This window comes from Phocoena phocoena, chromosome 10 (assembly GCF_963924675.1).
Source record: "Phocoena phocoena chromosome 10, mPhoPho1.1, whole genome shotgun sequence".
Taxonomy (NCBI): domain Eukaryota; kingdom Metazoa; phylum Chordata; class Mammalia; order Artiodactyla; family Phocoenidae; genus Phocoena; species Phocoena phocoena.
Window position 1 is genome coordinate 68,266,491 of NC_089228.1, and position 26,694 is coordinate 68,293,184.

Consider the following 26,694-nt stretch of genomic DNA (forward strand, 5'->3'; position numbering starts at 1 on the left):
AGGGGAGTTGTCCCAGGACACTGGGGCCCATATCTGAACACAGAGCAGGATTCCCGAAGCACGTAATGCACACGCTTGGTGGTACACGATACATGCAATGATTTCTGGAGGTACAGGAACAGACTTTAAAAATGTAACACTTGGAGGGTGGCAGGTGGGTGAAATGGGTGAAGGGACTAAAAAGGTACGAACTTCAAGTTATAAAATAAATAAGTTCTGGGGATGTAATGTACAGCATGGTGACTATAGTTAAGAATACTGTATTGCATATTTGAAAGTTGCTAAGAGAGTAGACCTTAAAAGTTCTCATCATAAGAAAAAAAAATTCTGGTGACGGTTGGTTGTTAACTAGACTTATTGTGGTGTTTTGCAATATGCACAAATGTCAAATCATTATGTTGTACATATGAAACTAATATAATGTCCATTATACCTCAATGAAAAATTTCATACTTGTATATATGTTTTAAGAGGTGAATAAAGCTAGCCTTTCAAACCCACAACTTCTCTAATATTGATGCTTAGGACAAAGCTAAGAAAAAAGGAGTTGATTCAAAGAAAGATATTAGTATATGTGCTACATAGCTGTGGTAAAATGTGAAATTTTGGAGTTATTAGCCTAGGGATGCTGAGCCCCTTCGCCCACAGACCCAGGGGCCTGGCACTGTGAAGATGCTGAGGGGCAATGGAAGAGAAGGAAGGGATCAGGCCTTGATGAAGAGCACCCAGGCAATGTCATGCCCCCTCGCCGGCTCTTCTAGCCTATCTCAAGCCTCCTATGACATAAAGACTTGGCTCAGAGAGAAGGGGAATCAATCTTAGATGGCACCTGGTAGCTGGCATTTCCATGGAACTGCCCCAGACAAAGCCACACCATCTGTGACACCAGATAGACAGACCCCCCCAGTGGGGGAGGGCCACCAAATGTTACCTGCCTGAGATTAAAGGAGTTGGCTTGGACCTAGGAGAGCCAGTGAGGCACAAGGACTGGGGACAGCTGGTGCCCAGAGCTGCCAGGTGGGGTAGGAGGGGAGGGGAGAGGAGGGACCTGGACAGCAAGAAACACCCACCCCTCCCCAGCAGCAGACCCAGGCCTGGGGGAGGAGCAAACAAAGGTTCAAGGCATGTGGAGAACCCTCACCAGCAGATGGGGCCCTGAGAGGGCTGAAGCCAGCACCCAGTGGGCCGGGAGATGCCACACTGGCTTAGGCAGGGCCCAAGCCCCAGAGACTTTTGGGCTTCTCACCAGCCCCAAAGGGACCTCCCTTTCTTCCCCTTCCTGAAGATCTTCCCCGGTTCCAATCCCCCAACCTCCAGGGTCCAACCTCAATCTCCAAACCGTTTCTTCCTCCTCCACCACCCTGCCCCAAGGACCCTAATGGGGGAACCCCACCTTTTCACTACTCAAACCAAAATTGAATTTCTGCCCCCTTCCCTGATCATCCCACCAGCTCCAAGATCTCCCCTCTTCCTGACAGTGTTTCACAGGGTCAGCCAGGGCCTTAAGGGTGCCTGCTCACTACATTCTTCCCTATCTTCCTGTCACCTCCAAAGCCACACTGAGCTACATGCTGCAGCCTGGACACAGTCCAGCTTTCCAGACTCTGGGCTTTTGCCTGGGCTGTTCCCACTGCTTGAGATGCCCTCCCCTACTATGTTCCCCTGACCGAATCCTTTTTGTGCTTCAAGTCCTCTCTGAAATGTCACCTCCTCCAAGAAGTTTTCCCAGGCTTCAGCTGGGAGCCCTCTGTGCTTCCTGTGAACTCTGAGACCTTAAACTGCAGTTCCCCATGCCCAGACCACTCCCTGCTCTACAGTGTGGCAGTTACTGGGATTCACATCCTCTCTCCCTATTTGGCTCCTGAGGGAAAGTCCCCATCAAATTCCTATCTGTTCTCGATATTTGAATGCTCAGTGAAGAACTTTCCATCACTGTCATCAGGGCTGACTGAAAAGAGGCTTCTCAGGGTAAGAAGCTATCTCAGGGTTCATCAAGCCCAGCCCTCCCTACCTCCCCATCATTCATCCATTCATTCATCTAATTGAGCAGGCACTATTCTAGACACCAGAGACACATCCATGAATAAGATAAAGAACTCTGCTTCCTGAAGCTTATGCTCTTTTGGCAGTAAGCACTATAAAGAAAATAATGCAGGAAAGGGATACAGAGGTGTTTTACATGGGGCTGTCGGAGACCTCTCCAAGGAAGCCTGAATGAGGGGAGGGGAAGAACATTCTAGGCGGGGGAAAATATCACAAGCAAAGGCTTCTAAGGCCTCAAGTACTTAAAGAAAAGCAAGGAGACCGGCGTGCTTGAACTGAGTAGAGTCAGGGGAGAGCAGCAGAAAACGAGGTCAGAGAAGCAGCCAGGGGCAGATGGGTACGGGAGGCCTGGAGAAGATGGTGATGGAAGGGAGCCGAGCAGGGGAGTAACATGACCTGGGACAGGGGTCACCTCCACAGCACCCCTGCTGGACAGTCCTCCTGTCCAGGCACAGGATAGCCCATTCCTTTGCTGGGAAGATCTGATACTTATAGGATCTTCCTTAGGTAGAATTCAAACCTGCCTCCCAGAGGCTTTCAGTGACTGGTGTTTGTCCCACCTGCTGGGGGACACCAAGCAAGCTCTGGAGCACAGATGGCTCCCTCGGGGCTTTTTCTGCTCCCAGGCTCCTGGGCATCCCAGCTCTTAAGGCTTGATCTCCCAGGGTCCTACTGTGTCCAACATGCTCTTCTTGCCCGCTGGGTCTCCCGTGCCCCTCCTGAGCTGAGGATAAAATGACCAACTGTTCCGGTTTGCCTGGGACGTGGGACTTCTAGTGTTAAAAGTGGGAAAGGCTGGGGCAAACCAGGATTGGTTTGAAGTGGTTACTCTAGCTGGGCAGGGAGGTCCTGGTCACCCTCACCCCCACCTACCCCACAGGAAGCTTCTCACGAAGTCCAGACCCAGGTCCTGGGTGAATTGGATTGTGTGGATGGCCCGGGGGACCCCAGTGGCTGCAGAAGGTTCCATCCCACCTCATTCCAGTTCATCAGTTCGGCCCGACCCATCACTCTAGCTGTGGACACTTCACAATGAGCCTTTAGGTCCACACTTGCTTAAAGTCACTTCCTCTACCATGTAGCTGAGGAAAACAATGAAGCTTTCTATGGTCTGTTAAGGCCTGATCACCAAGATGCACAGTTTAGAGGGAAAAGCAAGGCACAGGACAGTGTGTGTAAAATGGAGGGAAAGAGAATATATGTGTACTGGCTTCTACATGCTTAAAGCATTTCTGGAAGTTTGCCCCAAAATCTAATACACTGATTGCCTCCAGGAAGGGACTCTAGGTGGCAGGAGGACTGGGATGGGAGAGGGACTCTCCTTATGCACCCTTTTGTACCTTCTGACCTGTGCAAAATACACTACCTTTCCCATAAATATGTAAACAAACAAACAAATAATTAAAATTGTCATTTCCTCAGCAGAGTCTTCCATAACCAGCCCCCAGAGGCAGTTGGCTATTCCTTTTATCAGCTGTCTTGGCCTCTGTCCTTCTGCTGCAGACACACATCACAGTGGTCACCAAATCCTATCTGGTGCAATTAATTATTTAACGTCTGTCTCTCCCACTTGACTGTAGGTGCCAAGAGGGTGAGGGATTTGTCCATCCTGTTCACTGCAGCACTAGATGCCTGGCACAGAGCAAGAGCTCTGGAAATGATGGCTGAACTGATGAGTTCATTGACTAATGTGGCACTCCTACCAGTGCCATCTCTTCCCAAAGGGCACTCCTTAGGTTCATGGTCATGCTTACGAAGTAGTACTTCCCCTCACTGCTCACAGAGCAGCTCCCTTCCAACCCTGCGTTTAGGGCTTGGGAGAGTCAGACAGACTTGGGTTGCTGTGTGATCTCAGGCACATGCTTAACCTCTCTGGTCTATATGGTAACACCTCCCACACGTGGTGGTTGTGAGGGTTAATAAGACCACAGATGCATCCCTAACCCAGGATGTCACCTGGCACCTGGCAGGCACTCAATACATGCAACCTTTTAGCTGATTTCTCCATCCCCTCCAAGACTCATCCTGGTGGATCCATTTTCTTTGCACCCTCAGAAAGCCTTGATCATCTCAAAACCTCAGACAAGCTGGCTCTGGACTTCCCCCTTGCCCAGATTCTGCTCATATTCCCTATAAGGATCTGTGATTCAGCCAACTTGGGACGCCCAGGCCTTACCCGGGCCAGTCCCCAGCTTCCTGTGGACACCCCTCCCTGCCCCAGCACACACTCGTGCAGCTTACCTGGTCCCTCGACTCACCGATATGCTTCCCGTACATGTGGTAGAAGAAGGAGACGCAGTAGAACTTGGCGCTAGCGTTGTACAGGGGACTCACCAACCTCGCACGGTCCCCCAACTCCCGGGGCCTTGATGTCTCAATGAACATGTAGTAGCCTGCAGGGAAGGGGGAGATGTGCCAACAGCCTCCCCCTCACCCCTCCCAGGCCTCTTTCCATCTGATTCCTTTTTGGCCTTAGTATCAGCTGCCTGAATCCCAGGTGCCTCACCCCACCCCACCCAGACCTCCCTGCCTCACGGCACAACACAGGAGTCTGGGCCAGCAATTGTGAGTGCTTAACTCTGCTGCAGTTTCTCTTCTTCCCAATCCTCTAGCAGCTCAGAGCTGTTTCTCTCCTCTCAGACCGGGGCTCCCTGAGGCCGGGGCTGTGTCTCCTCTCAGACCGGGCTCCCCAGGGCTAGACCCCTCCCTGAAGCTGTTCTCCATTCCTAGCAGCAGGCCATGTCCTCACCCTCAGGGGTGCCACTTATGTCCGTGGGGGGACCAGTGTTGGGGGAGCGCTTGGGGTTCTGGGTGAGGGCATTCTGCCAGGTCCAGTCAAAGTTGTCTGTCAGGTCCTGGGTGTAGCCGCAGATCTTCTCATCCTCAAAGTGGCAGGTGTTGTCTATATTCAGGGCAGAGTTGGGAGGGAATGAGACAAAGAGAGTCAGCCTCCTCAAGTCCCCTGGTCCAGCTTTGCCTTCCTGGTCACCCATGAGACAGTTCCCAAGCATCCAAGCAGCGGGCCCAGGATCCCAGGGCTTCAGAAACCAGGCAATGGAACCCCTGACCAATCTATTCCCGGAACAGGACCTCTTAATCTTTTTTGTGCCACAAACCCTTCTGGCGTCTAGTGAAGTTAAGAATCTCATCTCAGAATAATTATTTAGGTACATAAAATGAAAAACACAGGGTTACAAAGGAAATCAATTATATTGAAATACAGTTATCAAAATATTTAAAAAATTAATTTGTGATATAGTAGTAAGTGGGCTTCTCTATTATCTAATTAAATCACAGGATCCAGTGTTAGGTCTAACTACTGTAGTTTGAAATACTAATAAATGGAAATGATATTTAGAGATGGCTACAAAAACTTTTAGGTGATGTGAAAACATTGGATTTCCACTGATGACAGAGTCACAGGTAGTGATTATACCACATTCCTACATTCATCATTGAAGATGTTAAATTTCTAGAAGTTAGGGAAAATAAAGAAGTAATTGTATGCCCTTCCAGGGTCCAGTTTCATGGACCCTCCTCATCCTTTGTAGGGGTGGTCCATGGATCTCAGATTAAGGACCTCTGCCCCAGGGAACAGAGAATGTGGATTAGCCTGGTCTTTCCATTTTTCTTTTGGGGACAGTGAATGGTGCTGAGTGAGGACAAAAGGCCCTGAGTTAGAGAGATGTCCTCCTGACTCCACCCTCACTTCAAGCCTTTAAGCCCCAGAATAAATCCTGGATGCAAATATCTCCAAGCCCAGCCTTGCTCCCTTCTGCTTTTTCTGCCAACTTCTGGCCTCCACACTATTTACTCTCTGGGTTATCTCTTGGGGGTCCCTCCCACCCGGGGAGCCTTTGTGTCCCTAAAGGGAAGGGGAAGTGGGTAGGGGTGTCTCACCTGACGGATTGGGAGAGTTGATGGCTGAGAAAGCAAGCAGGAAAACCAAGTCAGAACCAAGGTGTGGGGCTGTGCAGAGGGTGCGTGGGCTTAGGAACAGGGTCCCCAGAGTAGGCCTGGGGGCCAGAGGCTCCTGGCCTGCAGTGACAGGGTAGGACACTGCACATTGGAGAACCCCAAGCTCAGGAACCACGTGGGGAATATGGAGGGGTCCCCTGGGCATGAGATGGGCCCACTTATCCCACCACCACAGCCACCACCACCTACGCTCTGTGTAGTGGATGATGCGGGAGGCCGTATCTCCAGCCCCGAAAGTGGTATAGGGCGTGAGGCGGACCTCGTAGCTGTGGGGCACTCGAAGGTCGGTCAGGATATACTCCAGCAGCTGCCCCTTCTCCACACGCCGCACCGGGATGGCCTTCACCATGGCGTTTTGCTGATTCAACTGTAGATATAGGGAGTTCCCAGATGCCCGACACCCTCCACCTAAGCACCAGCCCAGGCCCTGGTGTGACTTTCGGGGGCAGTGCAGGGGAGCAGAAAGAGCAAAGGACTAGGAAGCCAGGCCCTCAGTTTCCTCAGCTGTAAGATAGAGCAATCACCCCTTCCATGCCCACCTCCCAGGGCTGTCTTAATAATAAGTGATAGTAACACGTATTGAAAAATTAATGTGTGCTAGGCACTGTTCTAAATGCTGTGCAATTATTAACTCATTTAATCCTCAAAATAATGATCCTATCAGTTGGAACAGTATAATTACCCCCATTTTACAGATGAAGAAACTGAAGCCAAACAGATGTAGCTTGCCCAAGTTAATACAGAACTGAATTTTAGCTTAGGCAGTCTGCCTCAGAGTCACACTCTTACCCTCCACCCAACTACCCCTTAGTCTGGGCAGAACCACATGCAATTAGACTGGACTCGAGACTCATATAGTGGCTCTGGCCTTGTGTCCTAGAGACCCTGTAGATGAGACTTAAGCTCATGCCTTAAGCTTCTGATATAAGAGTAGATTCTCTGTTTTGTGAGCAGGACTGGCTTTACCCGCCTTCCCCCACATGAACCCAGCAGACCCCTGCCTAATTCTCAGGGCTGTGCCCAGAGCATGGGTTCAAAGGGGACAGGTCCCTAGAGCGTCCCAGCTCCTGTGTCCAGAACACTTTTTCCCTGGCTCTGAAGAGTTATCTCTAAGAGGGTCAATGTGTCTCCAACCCCTTCCCCCTGGCTTGATGAGTATTCCCAGGGCCAGCCTGCACCTGAGCCCCTGTCCCCCTTGGCCCACCTGGCGGACACTGAGTCTGTAGTTGAGCAAAGGGTCGACAGCATCAGGCTCCCTCTGGGTCCACTGCAGCACGTAGGAGTAATTCTTGGACAGCTTGTGGCTGCGGGTGGGGTTGGGGGTGTCGAAGTAAAACTCCGGGCTGTAGGCTTTGGCTGAGAGGGCCGGGAGGGGGGCATGGGGCCATGAGGGGCAGGGGATGAGGAGAGACACAGAGAGAGGAGGTGCGGGAGAGGGCGACAGAAGAGGATGCGTGGTACAGGCGGGGGGGGGGGAGACAGAAAGAAGGAATATTGTGAGGAGAGGAGATGGTGGGAGAAGAGGAGATTGGGGAGAATGAGGGGTAGGTGGGAAGGTGGGAGATGGAGGAAAGGGAGATTGGGAATCCAAGAGGTGGTGTTGGTGACAAGGGAGTGGAAAGTCCAAGGAAAGGATGGAAAAGAGAAATGTGGTTAAGACACAGAGAAGGGATATTAGAGAAGACACAGGGGAAGAGAATTGGATAGAAGACACCAAGAAGGGTCATGGATTTTGAGGTAGAAGGAAGGGAAGAGAGATAGAGAGCGGCCAAAAGGTGGGGAGACAGGGAAAGTGTGGGAGAACAGGGGAGGGGGAAGGAGGTGGGAAATGTCATAGGGGCCTCTGGCTGGCAGGGCTGGGTGGGGTGGGGAGGGGCTGGGTAGGTGGCCAGTGACCTGTGGCCCTAGCCCCCCACTGTGAGTGAGGAGATCCAAACAAGAGCTAAGGGGCACCCAGTCAGTCAGAGGCTGTTGGGAGAGCGGGGGCACAGTAAAATGGGGGACAGGCACACCTGGGGCTCTCCTCTGGGGTGCTGCTTCTGACAGGGTACCGGCTCTCTCCAAGGGAGGAAGAGAAGGGAGTGGGTCCCGCCTTTCCCCTCCACTCTCACCACGACCTTCCCTCCTTTCTGACCCACCCACGCCCATCTGCAGCCCCAAAATGCCCACCTGAATGACATGAAGAGATGGGGCTGAAAGGGATTTCTGGGCACCGAGGGGCCTGAACCTCTAGAGTGACAGCTCAGGAAATGTGTGCTGGCTGGCCCAGCGCCACCCACGACGTTCCAGAGAAGCTGTTGAGGCCTTCTTCCCTCCTCTAACAGCTCAGACCCCTCACATTGGGCCCGCAGTCAGGAAGAGATTTCCTATCTGCAGCCTCTAAGGCCAAGGACGAAGGAGGAGGGGCTTGAGAAGTGACGGCTGAGATGCGGCGGTGCCCAGGGCTTGAGCGGGTCGGTCTAAACCTGACGTGGACAGGGCTGGAGGGAAAGCGATGCCTGCTACTCAAACAGGTGGAAGCAGAGAGCTGGAAGGGGTGGAGCCTATGCCTCACGTAGGCAGGGCGTAAGCCAGGCGTGAATGGGCCTTTAAAGGCAAGGGCCCATACCTGGTGCTCCTGGGGCTAGAGGGGCGAAGTCTAGGCCTGGTGAAGGGAGCTGGTGTGTCAGATGCCAGGAACCGGGCAAAGCTAAAACATGCGAGGCTTAGGCCAAGTCGAGGCGGGCCTCGAAAGGGGAAGGCCTAGACCTAGAGTGGGCAAGTGGAGGGTTCAGGGCTGTGAGAGAACGTCCCGGTTATATCCGGGAGGCCTGCGTGGGATCTGTACCTAGCATGGGCGGGTCCGGGAAAGGCAGGGCCCTAAACCAGGCGCAGTGAGGCCGCAAAGGGCGGGGCCCCAGGCGGAGCCTGGGCAGGGCTGGGGTTGGGGCGGAGCCTGGCCCCAGGTGGGCGGGGCTGGCTGGGGCGGGGCAGTCGGGACACTCACCCGAGACCTGGAAGAGGCAGGCAGCAGAGCCCACGTCGTTGGAGATGCTGCACTCGTAGCTGCCGCTGCTGTCGCGGGTGACGGCGTCGAGGCGCAGCTCAGAGTGGTCGGGGGCCTCGGCGGCGACGGGGACGGCAGGCGGCAGAGGCAGCAGTTGCCCTTTGAAGCGCCACACAGCCGAGGAGATGCGCTGGGGGCTGCCTCGAAGCAGCGAGCAGCGCAGCAGCACTGGCCGGCCCAGTGCCTGGCGCACGTCCTGGGAGCTGGGCTCCACCTCCGGCGGGACTGGGGGCGGGGGCGGCGGTCAGCGGGGCCTCTCCCCACCGAGTGGGGTCTGAGGAGCGGCCCCATGGGGAGGCGACGTACTCGCCCCTACTCCCGCCACCCCTCCCCCCACCCCGCAGCATCCTGGAAGGGTCTCAGGGCGGATACATACTCACAACATACAAAATAGCCACCCTCATACCTCCCCGACCTGCAGATACCTACTCCTTCCCGGCCAAAACCTCCAGCCGAGCTTCCCAGACTGGGCCTCTATTCATGCCTCAAATGGTCCCCTCACCCTCCGTGTAATGAAAAGCAGCATAACGTCGGGATTTACAGCATGATCTCCGGAGCCAGATAGCTTAGGTTCAAACCCCAGCTCTGCCTCTAACTAGCTGTGAGATCTTAGGCAAGTTACTTAACATCTGTGTGACTCGGTTTCCCTCTTTGTAAAAATGGGTGAATAACAGAATCTATACATAGGACTGTGGAAGGCTAGATGAGTTTGGGCATTAAAACACTCAGTGCTTGGCACGTGGTACGTTAACTCTCGTCATTTTACTATCAGAGGCAGTGTGTTCCCTTGAAGGTTCCTTCCTCCTTCAAACTCCCAGTTTCACTTGGCAAAATCAGTTATTTCTTTGCTTACTGGGTCCCTGGGAATGAAGATGGAGTAGAAGTGCGGCAAGAGTCATGGACCTCCATGTCTTAGAGCACGGGGGTCAAGGAGGGTTTAGGGGTATCAGCAGAGGGGTTTGGTTGGACTAGGGTGGGTGAAGGGGTGAAGAGGGGGCAGGCCTGACTGTAAACCGGGAGAGACAGCTCTGGACGGTAGTCTGGGTGGGGCGGTGGGACTCACACTGCACGTTCAGCTGCACCTGGGCCTCGCGGGGGCGCACGTTGAAGCCATTATAGCGAGCCGTCTGGCAGCGGTAGGTCCCACTCATGTCGCGGCTCACACGCTCCAGCCGCAGCTTCCCGTCCGAGGTCTCGAGGGGCAGCCCCGAGGGCAGCAACGCAGCGTCCTTGTCCACACGGGACCAAAGCACAGGCGGCCGCGGCTTGCCCCGCACCTCGCACTGCAGCTCGGCGGGCGAGCCCTCGCGCACGGTCACCACGGCCTTGCCCTTGGGCACGCTGATGGTGGGAGGCACTGCGGGGCAGGAAAGAGGTAGGAGCGGGGTTAGAGCTTCCCCTCACCGACCCCCATCCCCCGGCCTCTGCTCTGGGGCTCCTGCTTCCCTCCCACTAAGTGCGAGCCTCCTTTCCCATCCCTGATGTTCCACAGATCCTGCAGTATCTTGAAAGCAGAACTCCCCTCCCCAAATCCTCTCCACCTCCTGGGTCTCTACCTCAAGGTCTCCCAACTCAGAAAGAGTGTTGAAGTCGTCCAGGCCAATTCTTTCTATCCCCTTATCCCCAACATTACTAAGTTTGGGGGATTCCACCTTTTATTTATTTATTTGGGGGGGTTCCACTTTTTAAATAGTTCTGCTAAATATCTTCCCCCTCAATCCCTTCCTTCCTGCCTACTGGCCCTGCTCTAGTGAAAGCCTCCATCTTCTCTTTCTGGAGTGTTATCACAGGTTGGTAGTCTGTCCCCCAACATCCTTACCCTTTCTTCAAAAGTGAAAGAATATCTGGGCTTTAGCAGGACACACAGCCAGAATAAAGACTGTATTTCCCAGCCTGCCTTATGGCTAGCTCTGGTCACGTGACTAAATCCTGGCCAAGATGGTGTGAGTCTTTAAATGGAGAGGCAGTGCCTCTCTTCCTCCCTGCAGGCTGGAATGCAGACTGATGGCTGCAGCTGGCACTGCCATCGTGGACGAGGGGGCACATGCTAAAGATAACAGAAAAGCAAGACAAGATGGAGCCTGGGGCTCTGAGGATTTGGTGGAGCAGAGCAACTATTCCAGCCTGGACTGCTCACTTTTACTTAAAGAAGAAATACACATCTAGCTCATTTAAAGGCACCATTATTTAGGTTTTTTTCTGTTATTCACAGCCAAACCTAATCCAACCCAACACATTGCCCAAATTAAGGGTCTTTTAAAGACTTCCATGGGTCCCATCCCATATCACATCAAACAAATTAAATGTCTACATTAAATATAAATCGTAAATAACTCTACAAGGCAAGGTGAAGTCCAGTTATCTAGTTAGCATAATTTATACTCTGTAAACATTTATACATTTATTGGCTTTAATTCTGCAGTTTTCCCTTTGTATTTTGGAGCCAGTTAATTTTAATTTATTTTTCCACTTCTAAACCATCTCCACAGGTCCTTAAAAAGCTTCTATGTCCTAGGCATCAAGCTGACGAATAAAATGAAGGAAATGGCCCTGTACCCCACTGATTTCTCTGTTTCTAAAACACCCCAGCTCCCAACCCTTCTTTGCCCCCACAAGATAAAGGGCTGTTCCATTTTGAGGCCATACTGCCCTCAGGTTAAAGCTCAAACTCCTTGGCTCTTCTAACAAGGCCCTTGTGCTCTGGCCTCTGTCAACCCCCAGCCTCATCTTCCTTTCCCATCCTGTGTTCCAGCTGTGGGATCCACTTGTAAGGAACATACTTCCTGGACACAGCAAGTCTCATACACCTTGGGGGCTCCCTGTCCCTCCTCTCATGGGCTTGAGCATGGGCAAATGCTCACATGGAAAATGGCTCCTCTAAGAAGCCTTCCCTGATGACCCCGGGCAGCCTGGTACTCCTCTTGTGCCCCCAGATGCTCTGCAGACCCCACCTTTAGCTCCTGAGTCTTATCTAAGGTTTGTCCTTCCTTTTCCTCCACCTTGCCTGGCCCTTCTGCAACAGGTCTATCTCTCTGTCTAGGCAGTGAGCTCTGATGATGGGGCTGTGGCATTCGTGTCTGAGTCCCCAGCTCCTCACCCCAGACATGGCTCTGTGATTTGCAAAATGGATTTGTGGAATCTGTGGAGGCCTAGTCCACTCCCAAAGCCCAGCTCAGGTCTATCTCCTTCTGGAAGCCTTTCCTGACACCTCCAGCTACACCTGGCCTCTCCCTGTTCAGATGTCAGGATGGGAAGAGCTTCCAAGGCCATCTGGTTCAATGTCTCATAGAGGAGAGACTGAGGCCCAGAGAGTTGAAGAGGCTTAGCCAAAGTCAGCCAGCAACTCAGTGCAAGGTACTGAGGGCTGGAGATGAGATTCCAGAGACCTTCTCCAAAGTCACTCCCTCCAAACTCTTGTAATTTTCAAAGTGTAAACCCTTCACGGGTGGCTGAGAGCAGGCTCTGAAGTCTGGTTGCCTGGGTTTGAATCCCACCTCCACCATTTATTGATGTGTAACCTTAGGTAAGACTCTTAAACTCTCTTAGCCTAAGTTTCCTCATCTCTAAAAACTGAAGATGAACCACCTACCCCATAAAGTAAATGATGAAGGTGAATGAGATAAATATAAAATCATCAGAACACATAGTAAACACTCAGTAAATGTTGGCCATTATTTCATTATCGTTATTTATTATTATTGGAATAAAGACCCAAATCCTCTGCAAAATCTGGCCCCTGCCAACCTCTCCACTCTCATCTCACTCTATTCTCCCAGCCACACTCTCCTTTCAGTGCGCCAAATGCTTCATGTACTTTCCTGCCTCGGTGCCTTTGCATATGCTGATTCCTTGGCCTGCTTTTCTCTTCCACCCTCCCTTTGCTCTCCTTTGCCTACTAAAATCCTGCCCCTCCCTCAGATCTCAGATCAAACCTGCTATCTTAGGAAACTCTTTCCTGACTCTCATGCATCACAGTTTGCAGTGATACATTTATTTGTGGGATGATCTGAAAAACATTTGCTACTAAGTTCAATGTGGCCTGTTTTGCCCACCACTTTACTCCAGTGCGTAGCATAATGCATGGCACATAACAGGTGTTTAATAAATGCATATGGCATGAACAAATGGTATCCTCCTCACTGTGGCCTCCCTTTCCCAAGCTGCTGCCCCCACCTCCCCTCTGTGGGTCTCTCCAGCCCCCTCATACCTCCCTGTTGCCCCCCTCCAGCTGCCCACCTGTCTCAGAGGAGATGTTGACCTCGACGCTCAGGTCGGGCACAGGTGCTCCCGGGAAGGAAGCCACACACAGATAGGTGCCGTAGTCGCTGAAGTGTAGGTCAATGAGCTCTAGGCTGCTGGTGACAGCGGGCAACTCAGGGTCATTGCGAGTCACCAGCAGCCTCTTGGACATGCGTGCTGGCTTGCCATTCTTGAACCACTGGTAGGTCACCTTCTCCTGGGGCACTGCATCCACATGGCATGACAGCTTCAGGTCCTGGCCCAGCTGTATGTTCTCGCTCTCTTTGATCACATCTGGGGTGATCTGGAATGTGGCATTCTTCATGGCTATGGGTGGATGGGGAGGGAAAGGTGGCTGGAGCTGGCCCAAAGCCAGGGTTCCCTGTCTCACCACCCCCATCCAGATGCAGCTTCTACCCTCCAACTGGCCTTCCTGGAGTTTGGGGGCTACGATCCCACTCCCAGGAGAAACCACCACTTTCTCTGCTTGGAAATTGTTCTCCTCTCTCAGATGTGTTTCCAAAAGTTAAAAAAGAAAAGCTCACTGTAGAAAAGTGGGTTTAGTAATCAATACAGCCACTGTTGACCAAACATACACTATGAGAGGCCCTGTTCTAAGCACTGTATGTGGGTTTCCTCGTTTAGCCCATCCCACAATCTTTGAGGGAGGCATTTTATTTTCCCTATTTTACAAAGGAGGGAAATGAGGCTCAGACAGTTTAATTCACTTGCTCAAAGAAGTATTGGTAAATAGCCAATCTTGAATTCATACTCAGAGCCTGTGCTCTTAACTACTATGCTGCTTTATTTTTATTGTTGTTTTAAACCCAGAATATACAAAATACAAATTTTGGAAAGAGGCACCAGAATGTAACACTGGTTCTATCTAGAGAATGGGACTGAGGGAAATTAAGGGGAAATTTTTAACTTGCCCTTTTGTGCTGTTTAGCTCTTTGCAACAAGTTTGTGTCATTAAAAAAAAAAAAAGACCAATACAATCATTTTACATGCAGTTACATAAAAATACAGAGTTTAGAAAGAAAGTGGTCTGGCCTCCTTTAAAAATCTAAAAATTGTTTTATGTATGCCTAGAATTAGACAGAATTCTTAATATTAGGTGCTCATTGGAAAGGACTCTGCTACAACAGCCATAAATCAGGACTGGGCTGAGTGAAGCAGGCTGTATGTCACCCCGAGAGGTGACCACAAGTATTTGATGAAAATGGCAATCTTACCAACCCAGGTTTTAAAGGGCATATGGATCAGGTGGGGAAGAACAATCTTCTGATGGGAAAAGTACCATCAAAGGAAACAGTGGTCATTAGATAACCACAGTTTGACTATTATCTTTCTCACTACTTAATCATAATTAAGTAAAAAGTCATAGAGAGCTAGCTTCTCTTGGTGAGGAGAGTCAGGGAGAGACTGGTCAGTGATGGATGAACAAAGAAGAGTGTTCATCAGAAGATGCTCAATTGAATTTGACAGAAGCTGTATCTTACTTTCAAGTGCTAAAAAGCTGGAAACAAGCCTGGATCTTTAAAAAAATTTTTTTTTAAATAAATTTTAAAACAACCACCTAAAGCTGCACAAGCAGAAGAATTTAAAGTTTCCTCCTTAAAGCAGAGTAGTAAAATCAAGATCTTATCGAGCAGCTAATGATAATTACTGAGGCTGAAATTTAGTTAGGAAAGTATTTGTACTTCTTTATATTGTGCTCCAAGTTTTAATCATTTTTACATTTAGTAATTATCTTTATACTCACTGAAATGCTTTGCTAATAAAGATTTACATATGAGGTATGTGGAAATGTGTGTTATTTTCACTTTAATTCTATTAATCATGTAGAAACCATTGTACAGGGAGAAAGTCAGGAACTTTCTCTTAGAGTCTGGAATGTCCACATTTAGCTTTTTGCAGCCTCAGTTTCCCAGTCTAAAAAAATCTAGGTAATCAACACCAGCCCTTCCTACTTCTTGGGTTGTTGAGGTTATATTTGAAAATGTATTGATTGTAAACTGTAAATAAAACTTTATGCAAATTTTAGTCCTGCCATCTGCTGGCAGACACCTGAATTGCAGGGAAATCAAAGTGCCTGGAACCTGCCTTCTCAGCCTACCTCCCCTACCAAGGAGAAGCAGACAGGCCCCTTTCCCATTTCAGTTCCCAAGGTACAGGGACCCTGTCTGCTTCCCAAGTTTGCTTCCACCCCTCCGGAGCCACGTACATCGCACCAGGAGGTTGACAGTCTTCTTGGCAGGGTTGCCCACATTGTTGGTGGCTGTGCAGTTGTAGTAGCCAGAGTCTTGGGCCTGCACTGAAGGGATGCTGAGGGTGCCACCCTGGGCCAGGGCACCCAGGGGCAGTGGACCTGGTCCATGGGACCACTGCAGCTGGGGCAGAGGATCACCGCCTGTCAGCAGACACTGTACCGTCACATTCTCCCCAGGGTTCACCACCAGAGTTTCGTTCACAGACAGCTTCAGGGCTGGTGGTGCTAGGAGGACAAGAATGGGGTCTTAGGGGACCATGAGGCAGGGCCAGATGTGGGGGAGGAGAATCAGGGAGGGAATGGGGGCCGGGGAAGGCCTGCAGGGGGAGAAGGGAAGGAGCAGGCAGGAAGGAGGAGGGGAAACACTCGTGGTGATGTGCTTGGAGTCTTACATGAGATGGGCACCACCTCCTGGTTGAGGACTCAGCCCAGGTGGGAAAGGGGATGGGCGGGGAAGTGCCTGTACCCGTGGTGTTGGTGAGCCAGAAGGTGACGGCCTTGTCCGGGATGCCACACACGTTGCGTACAGACACCTGGCAGGTGTAGCTGGCATAGTCCTGGGGCCGCAGGTTCTTCAGCTTCAGGACCTTGGTCTCCCCCTGGGCAGTGACCACTGGGGTGAGGGGCCTGCTTGGGTCTCACACACATTCACCAAGCACCAGAGGCTAAAGCAAATTCCTATTCAGGACTGAGCCTGGGGTGGATGGCACACTCCCCATACCCTGGGCTTCCATGGGTCTGAGGGTGTCCTGGTACACACTGGTCAGGACCAGGCCTCAGTTTCCCCATTCTAGGAAATGGAAGGGTAACGAGGGAATCCTGCTCTGTCTTACAACCCATACAAATATAGGGCTGGCCCTACAGGCCATGGCTACATGTGGAGTTCTGACAGCCACCTAGGAAAGCTGCCTCTGAAAACTCTCTTGCAGGATGGCTTCATCACCATCTCCTAGGACTGCAGGAGAGCCATGGGAAGTGACTCATCTTTCTACCCCAATTCCTGCTGTTCCTGCCCGCTGTTCCAAAGACCCTGACAGCCAGCAACAGGCAGGGATGACTTGTCTGCCCCAGGAGGTGCCTCTCCTAACTGGCAAATTTCTTAGAGGACATGTTGCCTTGAGGACTCTCCTGTCCTCACCACTGCTTCCTGACCTTTCTGTCTCAATTCTGTCTGCCCCAGGTGGTCTGAAGCCCAATCAGAATGCTTGCTTCTGATGTCAGAAGAAACTTGTTGGAGTCAGGGCAGTCCCTGGAACTCCAGATGGTGAGGCTTCAGCCCCCCTGGCCCCCTCCCTTGTGGGGTGCAGGAGGAAGAATGTGGGGTGAGCCATGAGGAGACCAAGCCAGCTGCCGCCCATCCTGACCTGGGTGTAGAGGGGCTCATAGATGTCGACCCCATTGTCCTGGCTGTGAGACAAGGTGTCCAAGCCCCGCTTCCAGATGAAGCGGGCAGGTGGGTTGGAGTTGACCGTACAGCGCAGGAACACCGTCTTCTCCTGGTAGAAGTTGCCTCGAACATCGCTCACTGTCTGGTGTACTGTCAGCACTGGCTCGTCCAGGTCTGCAAGGGCACAGCCCCAGTGGAGTCAGATGCGTGACCCCCTAGGTGGAGGGCTTGGGCCCCTGGCAGCTCTCAGGGAAAGTTAAGCTACCCTCATGGGATGCTTCCAGAGAGCAAGATGCTCTCCCAGCCCTGCAAGCTTGAGCAACCTGTCAGAGGCAGGGGACTGGATGTGTTGGCTTCTCAGCAGTCCCTCCTCAGGGACCTGCATTGGCTGGGGGGTGGGGAGGGCGGGGGGATGTGTGTGTCTATCTTCACCCTCCTACCATGGGATGGAGGAAGTAGCTGCACACTGGAAATCAGGCCATGCCTGCCAGACCCTTCCAGCTGCAATAACTTGAGAAACGACCCTCAGCCCCAGGGTTTGTCAGGCCCCTGGGTGGCTGAAGGGGGACAGAAGAGAGGGCCTGGGGTTCCACCACTCTATCAGGTCCCACTTGGGGCAGGGGGGTGTATTTAATGGATAGGTTCATTGTAGATATTAAGATGGTGGCAGACAGACCTTTGGGCCTGGCCCCACAGCTTCTGGGTACCTAGGTCAGCCTGGATGGCACAGAGGCAGATGGCAAGAAGGGAGATAGCCTCTGAGTGGTCAAGGGAATATCCGTGGATGGCAGGCAGGGACTGAGGGCTTCCCATTCAACCTGTAGCAAGGACTGAGGGGTGCCTGGTCCTGCAGGTGTTGGGATAGGGAAATTTCAGAGCTTCCCTGGGACAAAAGCAGAGACATGAGGTACTGTGGGAAGGACACTGGACCATAATGAGAAGAGACCTATGCAGTGAGCAAGTCACAAGCCTTTGGTCTCAGCTTCTTCATCTGTAGAATGGGTATAATCCAACCTGTCCTGCCCTCCCTGACCACTTTGCAGGGATGCTGCAAGGTTCATATGGGATTAAAGATAGAGATGGGTGAATGGTATAAGGTAGTGCACGTCAAAGGAACATCAGGGATGCCCTTCTCTATCCTGGAAAAGAGAAAGTCTCTACAGTTGTTCTACATGGAGGTGCCACTTCTCTACCCTTCTCCCCACTCCTCCTTCCCAGCCTGAGCCCCCAGAAGCAGGCCCCTGGCCCGGGTACTAAGAGGCAGACCCGACTCACACTGCACGTCCACCCGGATGGACTTGATGGCAGGCACGCCCACGCCGTTCTCAGCCTTGCAGTAGTAGCGGCCGCCCTGCGTGCGCGCGATGCGCTCGATGCGCAGTGTCTCATTGAACACCGATGTTTCCTGGAACTTGTCCGACGCGCTGCCCGCGGTCTTGGTCCAACGCACCTGGGCCAGCCAGGCAGGGCAGAGTCAGACCGCACGGAGGGGGAGGGGGAAGGGGAGGGGGAAGGGGAGGGGGGTCCCCGCCCACCCCCATACTTTTCCACGAGCGCACATAAGGCATACACAGGCCTGCAAAACTAACCCAAACATGGGAATGCACGCTGGAGGTAGGACCTCTCAGTGAAGAGCCTGGGGAATCTGGGGTCAGGTGGAAGAGGCTTTTAAAAAGGCAGTATGTTTAGTTGTTAGCATCATGGATTTGCGGGCAAGTTACCCAACCTCTCCTGCCTTCCTTTCCGCATGTGTAAAATGGAAATATTACTCCCCTCCTAGGCTTACTGAGAAGACTAAATGAGTATATAATTCATTCCTGGAAAAGTAAGAATTTGATTAAATTTTTGTTATTCCACTTATTAGCTTAGTGGCCTTGGGTAGGTTACTCATCTCCTAGCTTCAGATTTTTCATCTGTGAAAGAGGTCTATGTGATAGCCAGCCTCCACCATGGCCCGCCGTGGTCCCCACCTCCTGGTATTCACACCTTTCTGTACTTTCCTCCCATTTTGTACCAGGGCTGGTCTGTGTGACCAATAGAATTTGGCAGGAGTGACGGTGTGTCACTGCTGTTCTCATCTCCTCACCACCCTCAACTCTACCCTCATGGACCCAGGGGTTACAAAACTTGGGGAAGGCTACATGCAGTTTCAGGACATTCAGACGTAGATCAGAGGGTGCTTTGGAAAAAGAACAAGACCATGAAAATGTTTTTGCTTTTTGTACTTGACATTTTGCAGTTTTACCATGATTTATCTAGATGGGGTTTGTTTACAAATGCTTAGGACTTGGTTTATCCATCTGAGAGTTCATACCATTCTTCAATTCTACAAAATTCTCAGGCTTTATCTCTTTAAATGTTGCCTCTTTCTAAGTTTTCTCTAGTCCTTGTAGAATGCCTAAATTTGTTACAGCTTCTCATTCTATCCTCCATGTCTCCCAACTTCCTTTTCACATTTTCCATCCCTTTGTCCTCTCCAGACTGCATTGTAGCTGATTTCCTTGGATCTATTATCCAATTCATCAGTTTCTTCTTTAGCTACTTCTATGGTATTGAGGCCAAATTTTTCTAAAGACTATTATTTTTTATTTCTAGGATTTCTATTTGCTTTTTTCCATATCTTAACTGATCAGGTTTTATAATCTCCCGTCTTATAGATTCTATTCCTTCCATTGTCTCTTTAAACATTTTAAACACATTTATTTTAAAGATCCTTTCATATTGCTCTATCATCTCTGTTTTCTCAGATGTGAATTGTTCAATTATTTGGGTCTATAGACTGGCTCTCCTGGCACTGTATTTTTAGATATGCTTTAAAATTTCACCCCATGGGCTTGTATTCAGTAGGAATTATCTTCCTCAGAACTCCCACTTGGGCACTGACAGGCCTGTCTGTGGTGTAGCTTTATGGTTGCCTATGCCCAAGATATATGCATTCACAGGTTTCAACCAGTTTGGGTATTTTTCGGCCATGCCCCGCGGCATGTGGGATCTTAGTTCCCTGACCAGGGATCGAACCCATACCCGCTGCATTGGAAGCACGGAGTCTTAACCACTGGACCGTCAGGGAAGTCCCAGTTTTTATATTAGTTTCTCAGCTTAAGGTCTCCTCACCACTTGGATAGTGCAAGACACAGACTGGATTAGGGTTATTCCCTCATAGGTGACTCTGTTTGCACCCACACCCTGAAGCAGAAAGTCTGCTCCCTGCTGTGACTCTGGGCTATGGGGCAGAGATCTTCTGGTCCCCATTCATAGGTGGTATCACTCTTATCAAGCTTCCAGCTTTAGGTAAGAAGTCCAGTTCTAGCTCCAGTCATAGATGGGCCTGTGGCCTCAGCGCTTACCCACAATGTGTGTATTAATACTACTACCCCTGAGGTGAGTATGCAGTTAAGTCCCTCAAAGTATCAGTTTCTTCAGCTTTTGCTCACTACCATCGCTATAGATTTCTTCTTCATTTTAACCATAGAGAGTCCCTCTCTCTTGCTATTTGTTTGGAGTAGGGAATTCCATGCCCACTCATTCTTCCATCTGACAACAAACTGGGCTATGAGATGATACTTGCTCCACCCCTAGACTGGATGCTCCATGACAACAGGAACTGCAGCTGTATCCTCAGGACCCATCACAGTACTTGGCACATAGCAGGTGCTCAGTAAATATTTATTGTAATGAAATGAGCAAAAAGCACTAGAAGGCATTTCAGGACAGGTAAAGAGCAGTGGCTAAAGCAAGGATGAACAGGGTGTATTTGGACAGGTTCACTGAAGACGGGGTGTGAGGAGGATGGCCGTGGGAGATCAGACAGGACAGGCAGGTAGGGGCTGCATTGTGGGGGGGGGGTCTTTAGTTCCACCTCTATGAGCCTGAACTTGGTCTGGTAGGTAATGTGGAGTCATCGAAGGTTTCTGAGCAGGGGAGTGATATAATGTAGCAGGTCTAAGGATGATGATTCTGGGAGCAGGGTGCAGGAATGGATTGGAGGGGGAGATGTAGGAGAATGGGAGCCCAGTTAGAGTCTACTGCAGTGGGCCAAGGGACAAGACTAAAGGTCTGACCTCAAGGGGTAATGAGGAATAGGAGACCCATGCAAGAGACGTAAAAAGGAAGGCCTCAGAGCCTGGCTAGGTGTGGGGAATGATATGCGGAAGAGTCAAATATGAGCCCAAGGGTTTGAGCCTAGGTAGCAGGAAGAATAATGAAACTACAAATGGAAATAGAAAATGGGTGCATGGACTCACAGCCACAGCCACAAATGATGCCTACATGTGATGCACAAGGGGACACACACAGATGGCCAGTGCAGCCTGAGGGAGAGGTGGCCCAATGCCTAAAGTCACACCTATGCAAACACCAACCTGAAGACTGGCAGCATTGTTTACACTTCCAAAAAACAATCATTAAGAAGGAGGAAGCAGTGATGACAGTTTCAGTTTGAAAAAGTCTTTAGGAGTTTTCTTGTCCATCTGCTTGTCTCAAGACCAAACCTACTAAAGCTGTCCCTGTTCCCAAAGTTGTCCCCCGAAAACAGGATTTTGCAATCACTGCGCTTCCTAGGATCCAACCAAAACCTTTTCTGTTGCTTTTAAAGGTCACCGCAGCTCGCCAGCAAATTTTGCCCATCCCTCCAGCCCACCCTCCTGCCTCCACCTGTCAGCTCTCAGTGATAACCAGCCAATACTTCCTGCCTGAACCAAACACTTAGTCTGGGACAAAATTCACCCAGATTTTCCAGATACGCATCTTCTGTTACTTTCTAATAGCTTTGAGTCTCTTAATGTCAAAAGTGTGGGGCTTGCCTACTGGAAGCCTCCTGAAGTAGGAGGAAGTTACAGAGAATGCTGGTTCTGGATTTGAATTCTGCTCCCACCCTCACAAAAGCTGGGGACCTTGGGAGTTTACCCAACCTCTCTGAACCTCGATTTCCTCAGCTTAAAATGGAGGCCCTGATGCCTTCCTCACAGCACAGTTGCGAGGCTCCAAAGAGAAAACACTGGAGAAAGTAACGAGCATAGTGCTTGGCGTGTGGTCTGCCTTCAAACAGCGGTTGAAGGTATATATCTGATAGAGCGTCTGCTCAACAGATACAGGGATTGGAGTGGAACTGAACAACTGACATTCAGTTTTTGCCCTCAGTCATCAATATTTCCAGGTGAGTAAGTCCACAGCCTCTAGCCCTTCCCCACAGGGTTTATTTTCCAGCTATTTCCCCAGCCCCAGGCTCCTGTCTTCTGCTGACTTGCTGCTGTCTGTCTCTAGTCACAGCTCCCACTGCCTCTTCTGATCCCAGAGCGGGGTGGGTCAGGAGGGGCCTGCTCAAGCCAGGCCAGGGGCTTACCTGGGGCCGAGGGTGCCCGGTGACAAGGCACTGCAGCACCAAGGTGTCCCCCTCCCGGATGGTGTAGACGCGCTCACTGATGTTGTCCTCTTTCACCACACACGCCTGGCCCGCGTGCACAATCTGAGCCTGGGCTGGAGCTGGTGGGAGATGGGGAGGTTTAGACAGGAGGCACCAAGGCCAGAGGGGGTCTAAGGCTCCCTCCTGAGTGTGTCAGGGGGAGGGGTCAGCCCAGACTTCTCCATGACATCCCTCAGAGGCCTGATCCCATCGAGCTCAGGAAAGAATGCTCCTAGGACCCCGGGCCAGACCAGAAGGGCCAGGGACTCAGGACAGGGGCAATTCCTCCCCATCCCACGGCCCTTGCAAGAGATCTGTGCTCTTCAACGAGCTGAGGACTGTGAGGGGGCTTTGTAATCTGTACAGAGTGGTTATCACCCAGTGAGCATCACGTCTTAGCAGCCCCCTGTCGTGCAGGCTGCTGCTGCTCTGCCCAGTTCCCTGTATCTGGCAGGTGCCTCCATTCCCAGCTGCTGTGTTAGCTGTTAGGCACGCAGGGCTCACCTGCCCCAGGGAATTGCCCTCAACCAGTGGGAGCTGCCTGGACCAGACATGCCTATAGGAGGTCATCCCTTCCCCAGTACATACACACCCCAATGACTGGCGGACATGATGCAAAAGCCCAGCCACCTTGCCTCAAGCTGGGGTGACCGCGGTTCTGTTCATGTTCCAGAGGCCCCCTACCCCCACCCCAGGGAACAGGCTGAGACTAAGTCAACTAAACCACGTTTTCACCTGGCTGTTTCCCTTGTCCCCTTTCAGTTGGTCCTTAGAGCACTTTCTCAGCAAATCACTTGCCTGAACTCACTGCCACCAACCATCCAAGGCTCAACCTTCAGCGAACCTAACTAAGATAGCCCCCAGCCCCGGGGACTGCACGTTCTCCTCACCCAAATGCCTGTTACTTTTCCCTCATTGCTCTCTGAACCTATGCCAGCCTCCTCTCCAAGTGAGAGAAGTTCTCACCGGGGGCCTGGAAGCTCTCACAAGACTTTGGATCCTCCCTAACCTCTCTCACAGTGGCCAGGGCTGGGATCTGACCAGGGCTGGGGGACCAGAGCTGCGATATGGCTGGGGCACCCAAAGGGAAAATGATTGAACCAGAAAAGTTCATGGCCCTCCTTCAGTGTCTTAGCCCCACTGTCCTGAAGGCAAACCAGCCCCCAGCCCACCAGTACTTGGGCTCTGGGAAGGAGGGCAAGGCCCCCAATTTCAAACCTGTCTGCTCACATATGAGGGTGGAGGGAGTGGAGGCAGGAGAGCTAATCCAGGGCACGAGGGACACAAGCGGGTGAAAACTCAGTCCTTGCCCTAAAGAGGTGCAGGGGGGTGAGATAAAACCTGTTCATAAAATGTGTAATTTCCTCCGGGAAGCATTCCATGATTGACCTACATCCTCCCTCCTTCTGTATCCATCACTTTTCCAGTGCAACAGCAAAGCATCAATCTGCGTGTCTACCAAATTCAGCATTCTTATCTTTCTGCCTACCAGACCATGAGCTTCACACCTTGGTATCCCCAGCGCAAAGCCTTGAATATAGCAGGTACTCAGTGAACACTGAATGAATGAATTTATAGGAATATGCCATGGTGAAGTTGCTAAGCATTGTTAAGAAAGGTAAAGAGGAGGTGAGAGGAGAGAGACGTCACTGTCTGCTGGAGAAAGAATCACAGAAGGCTCTGTGGAAGAGGCAGCTTTTGAACCAGCCCTCAGAAAACAGGGGGGCTTCCTGCAGGTTGATAGGGCAGTCTTATATTCCATATTACCCGGGGTAAAACATTAGTGATTTTTAGACCTTCATTTTCTCATCTCTAAGATGGAGAGAATGCTACCAACCCTGAGAACTCAACAAGGGTGGATGTGATCATCACACAGGATAAATGAGAAGTGCTTAGTAGAACTCTGATGTGTTCTACTGTTGCCACAAATAGCACCTTAACAGAGTCTTTCCAACCAACACTGATGGGACAGTCATGAGCTCATTACAGAGGTGGGTCCACAGAGGCAGCCCGGCCACACATCAAGAAGTTTGTGGGGCAGCCATCTGGGGGTGATGTAGGCTGTGTTTAACCATGAGAGTCTCTGCAAACAGCAGCAAGTTCTGCAAACAGTGGCAGCTGCTACCAACCCAGAGTCTGAGTGTCCAGTCTGGCTGCCATGGAGGAATGAACCTAGGCTAGTTGTCAGGAGACAAGCTGTGTGACCATGGGCAAGTCAAACCTCATGGGCCTCAGTTTCCCCACCTATAGGAGGGGAGTGTATTAGATGACTTCTGAGGTCTTTTTTCAACTCCTACTTTCTATGAATTTTATAAACAGCAGGTGGGCCCTGTATAAGATGAACCCTGGAATCTAGGGAATGGGTCTGAACTATCACCCCCTGCAATGAAAATGCTTTGGAAAAGGTAGCCATCTGTGGCCAAGGTCCTCAGGAAACAACCCACCAATGTGTGATGTGTGTGCCAGTTGTTGATAAGCCCAGAAGGCTGCATGGATGTCTGCAAGAGGCCTGGGGTGCCTCTCAACAAGGAAGACATTGATTTAACAGGCTCCAATGGAAGATAAGCTGTAATCTTGGACACTGTGGCTTGCCTGTAGCCAGGCAGTGTTGTAATGATAGACACTTTGGTGACTGATAAGGAATACTGAAAAAGAGCTGGAGAGCTGGACTTTCTCAGGGCCTGGCCAGCCCAAGCCAGAAAAGATGGGGCCTGGCCGGCAGACACCAGGCCTCTGGCCCCCTGACAGGTACTCTTCCTCACTGGACATTGGGCTATGAGCTGGCATCATGGGTGATGACATCATTCAGGTTATCTAACGCCCTTTAATGACATTAACTCCTAAGACTATCCAACTCTAAAGTAGTAGAACCACCTTGGAAGAGATTTTGGCAGCACCTACTCAGGCTAAACAAGTGTACACCCCATGATGCAGGGATTCCACTCCTGGGTATGTACCCAATAGAAATTAGTGCTATGACAACCAAACAATAGGTCCGAGGATATTCATAGCAGCTTTATTCATTATAGCTAAAAACAAGAGAGAACCCACATGTCCATCAAGAGCAGCAAGGATGAATAAATTCTGGCATATTCATACAATGGAATATTACACAGAAGTGAAAAAAGAGCTACAGATAGACACAACAACCCTGCTGAATCTCACAGCACAATTTGAGGGAAAGAGCTCAGACATAAAAGAGGAAATAGTGTATAATTTCATACATTTGAAATTCGAGACTGGAAAAACCAACCTTATAGTAACAGAGATCTAAACAGTGGTTGCCCTTGGGTGGAGGTGGGCGATTATTTACTGGGAAGGGCACAAGAGAAGTTTCTGGGGAGGAGGTGGGATCCCATCTAGTGAGATGGGAATGTTCATAGTCTTAATCTGAGCGGCTGTTACACGGGTGGATGTACATGTAAAAATGCATCAAGGTATTTGCTTAAGATTTTACTATATCACTTTACACTTCAATTAGATAAAAAAAAAAAAAGAGCATCCACCCCCCCCTTGGATGACACTGTCTGTTGATGTCATCCAGCTTCCTCAGTTGACACTAACCGTTACAATTACCCACTCCCTTTACTCTGAGTCCTACTTGATAAGCCACTTCCCATGGCTGACTTCTTCCCGGTTCAGATTTGCCTTCTGGTGAAAGTGCTGCCTAATTGCAAAGCACTCAGACCCCCTTGGCATAGACATTCCAATTTGCCCATCACCCCCACTGAGTTTCGTTAACATGAGTCAGCCTCCCCCACTCTGCTCACCCCTGGAATGGCTGGAACTGCTCTCTGACCCTAAACCAACGGAGATCCCACCAAGTTACAGACCCCCAAAGGGGTTCTGTCCCACTGAGCCTCAGCCTCTCACTCTACACACCCCAGGAAGTCACTACCAGTGGCAACATTTTCTGATTCTAAAGGCAACCAGGCCAGGGCCTGAGTCAAGAGGCACCATGACATAATCCCTTCATTCAGTCTATCAAACAACAAAAGCAGGCCGCTGCTCTGGATGCTAGGGAGACTGTCATGAAAAGCAAACAAAGACCAGCTCTGAAACAGCATTGTTGGGGAGATGGATGGCAAACAAGGAAACAGAAATGAACGGATGGTTTCAGAGTGTGTTAAGTGCTAAGATGACCCTAAAGCAGGGCGTCGTGAAAAAAGGAACAGTGGGCGGAGAAGGGATCTGCTGGAGAGAGGTGGAAAGAGCAGACAATCTGGGACTAATTTCTGGCTCTGCTACCCACTAGCTGGGTGACATTGGGCAAGTTACTTAACCTCTCTGAGCCTCAGCCTCTTTATTTGTAAAATGGGAACAATAAT

General features: G+C 50.8%; 1 protein-coding gene across 1 annotated transcript in view; it reads right to left on the reverse strand.

The window, feature by feature from the left end:
• The window catches only part of MDGA1 (MAM domain containing glycosylphosphatidylinositol anchor 1), a 53,275-nt gene that overhangs the window by 1,854 nt on the left and 24,727 nt on the right, over positions 1-26,694 (reverse strand). Inside the window, exons 2-14 of the mRNA XM_065885402.1 lie at positions 22,307-22,446; positions 18,241-18,415; positions 16,943-17,139; positions 16,045-16,177; positions 15,534-15,803; positions 13,304-13,633; positions 10,131-10,424; positions 9,008-9,292; positions 7,226-7,377; positions 6,211-6,388; positions 5,944-5,967; positions 4,793-4,945; positions 4,302-4,436 (exon numbers count right to left, since the gene is read on the reverse strand). Coding sequence (XP_065741474.1) covers positions 4,302-4,436; positions 4,793-4,945; positions 5,944-5,967; positions 6,211-6,388; positions 7,226-7,377; positions 9,008-9,292; positions 10,131-10,424; positions 13,304-13,633; positions 15,534-15,803; positions 16,045-16,177; positions 16,943-17,139; positions 18,241-18,415; positions 22,307-22,446 — 2,466 coding nt within the window. The remainder of the gene's footprint in view (positions 1-4,301; positions 4,437-4,792; positions 4,946-5,943; positions 5,968-6,210; positions 6,389-7,225; positions 7,378-9,007; positions 9,293-10,130; positions 10,425-13,303; positions 13,634-15,533; positions 15,804-16,044; positions 16,178-16,942; positions 17,140-18,240; positions 18,416-22,306; positions 22,447-26,694) is intronic.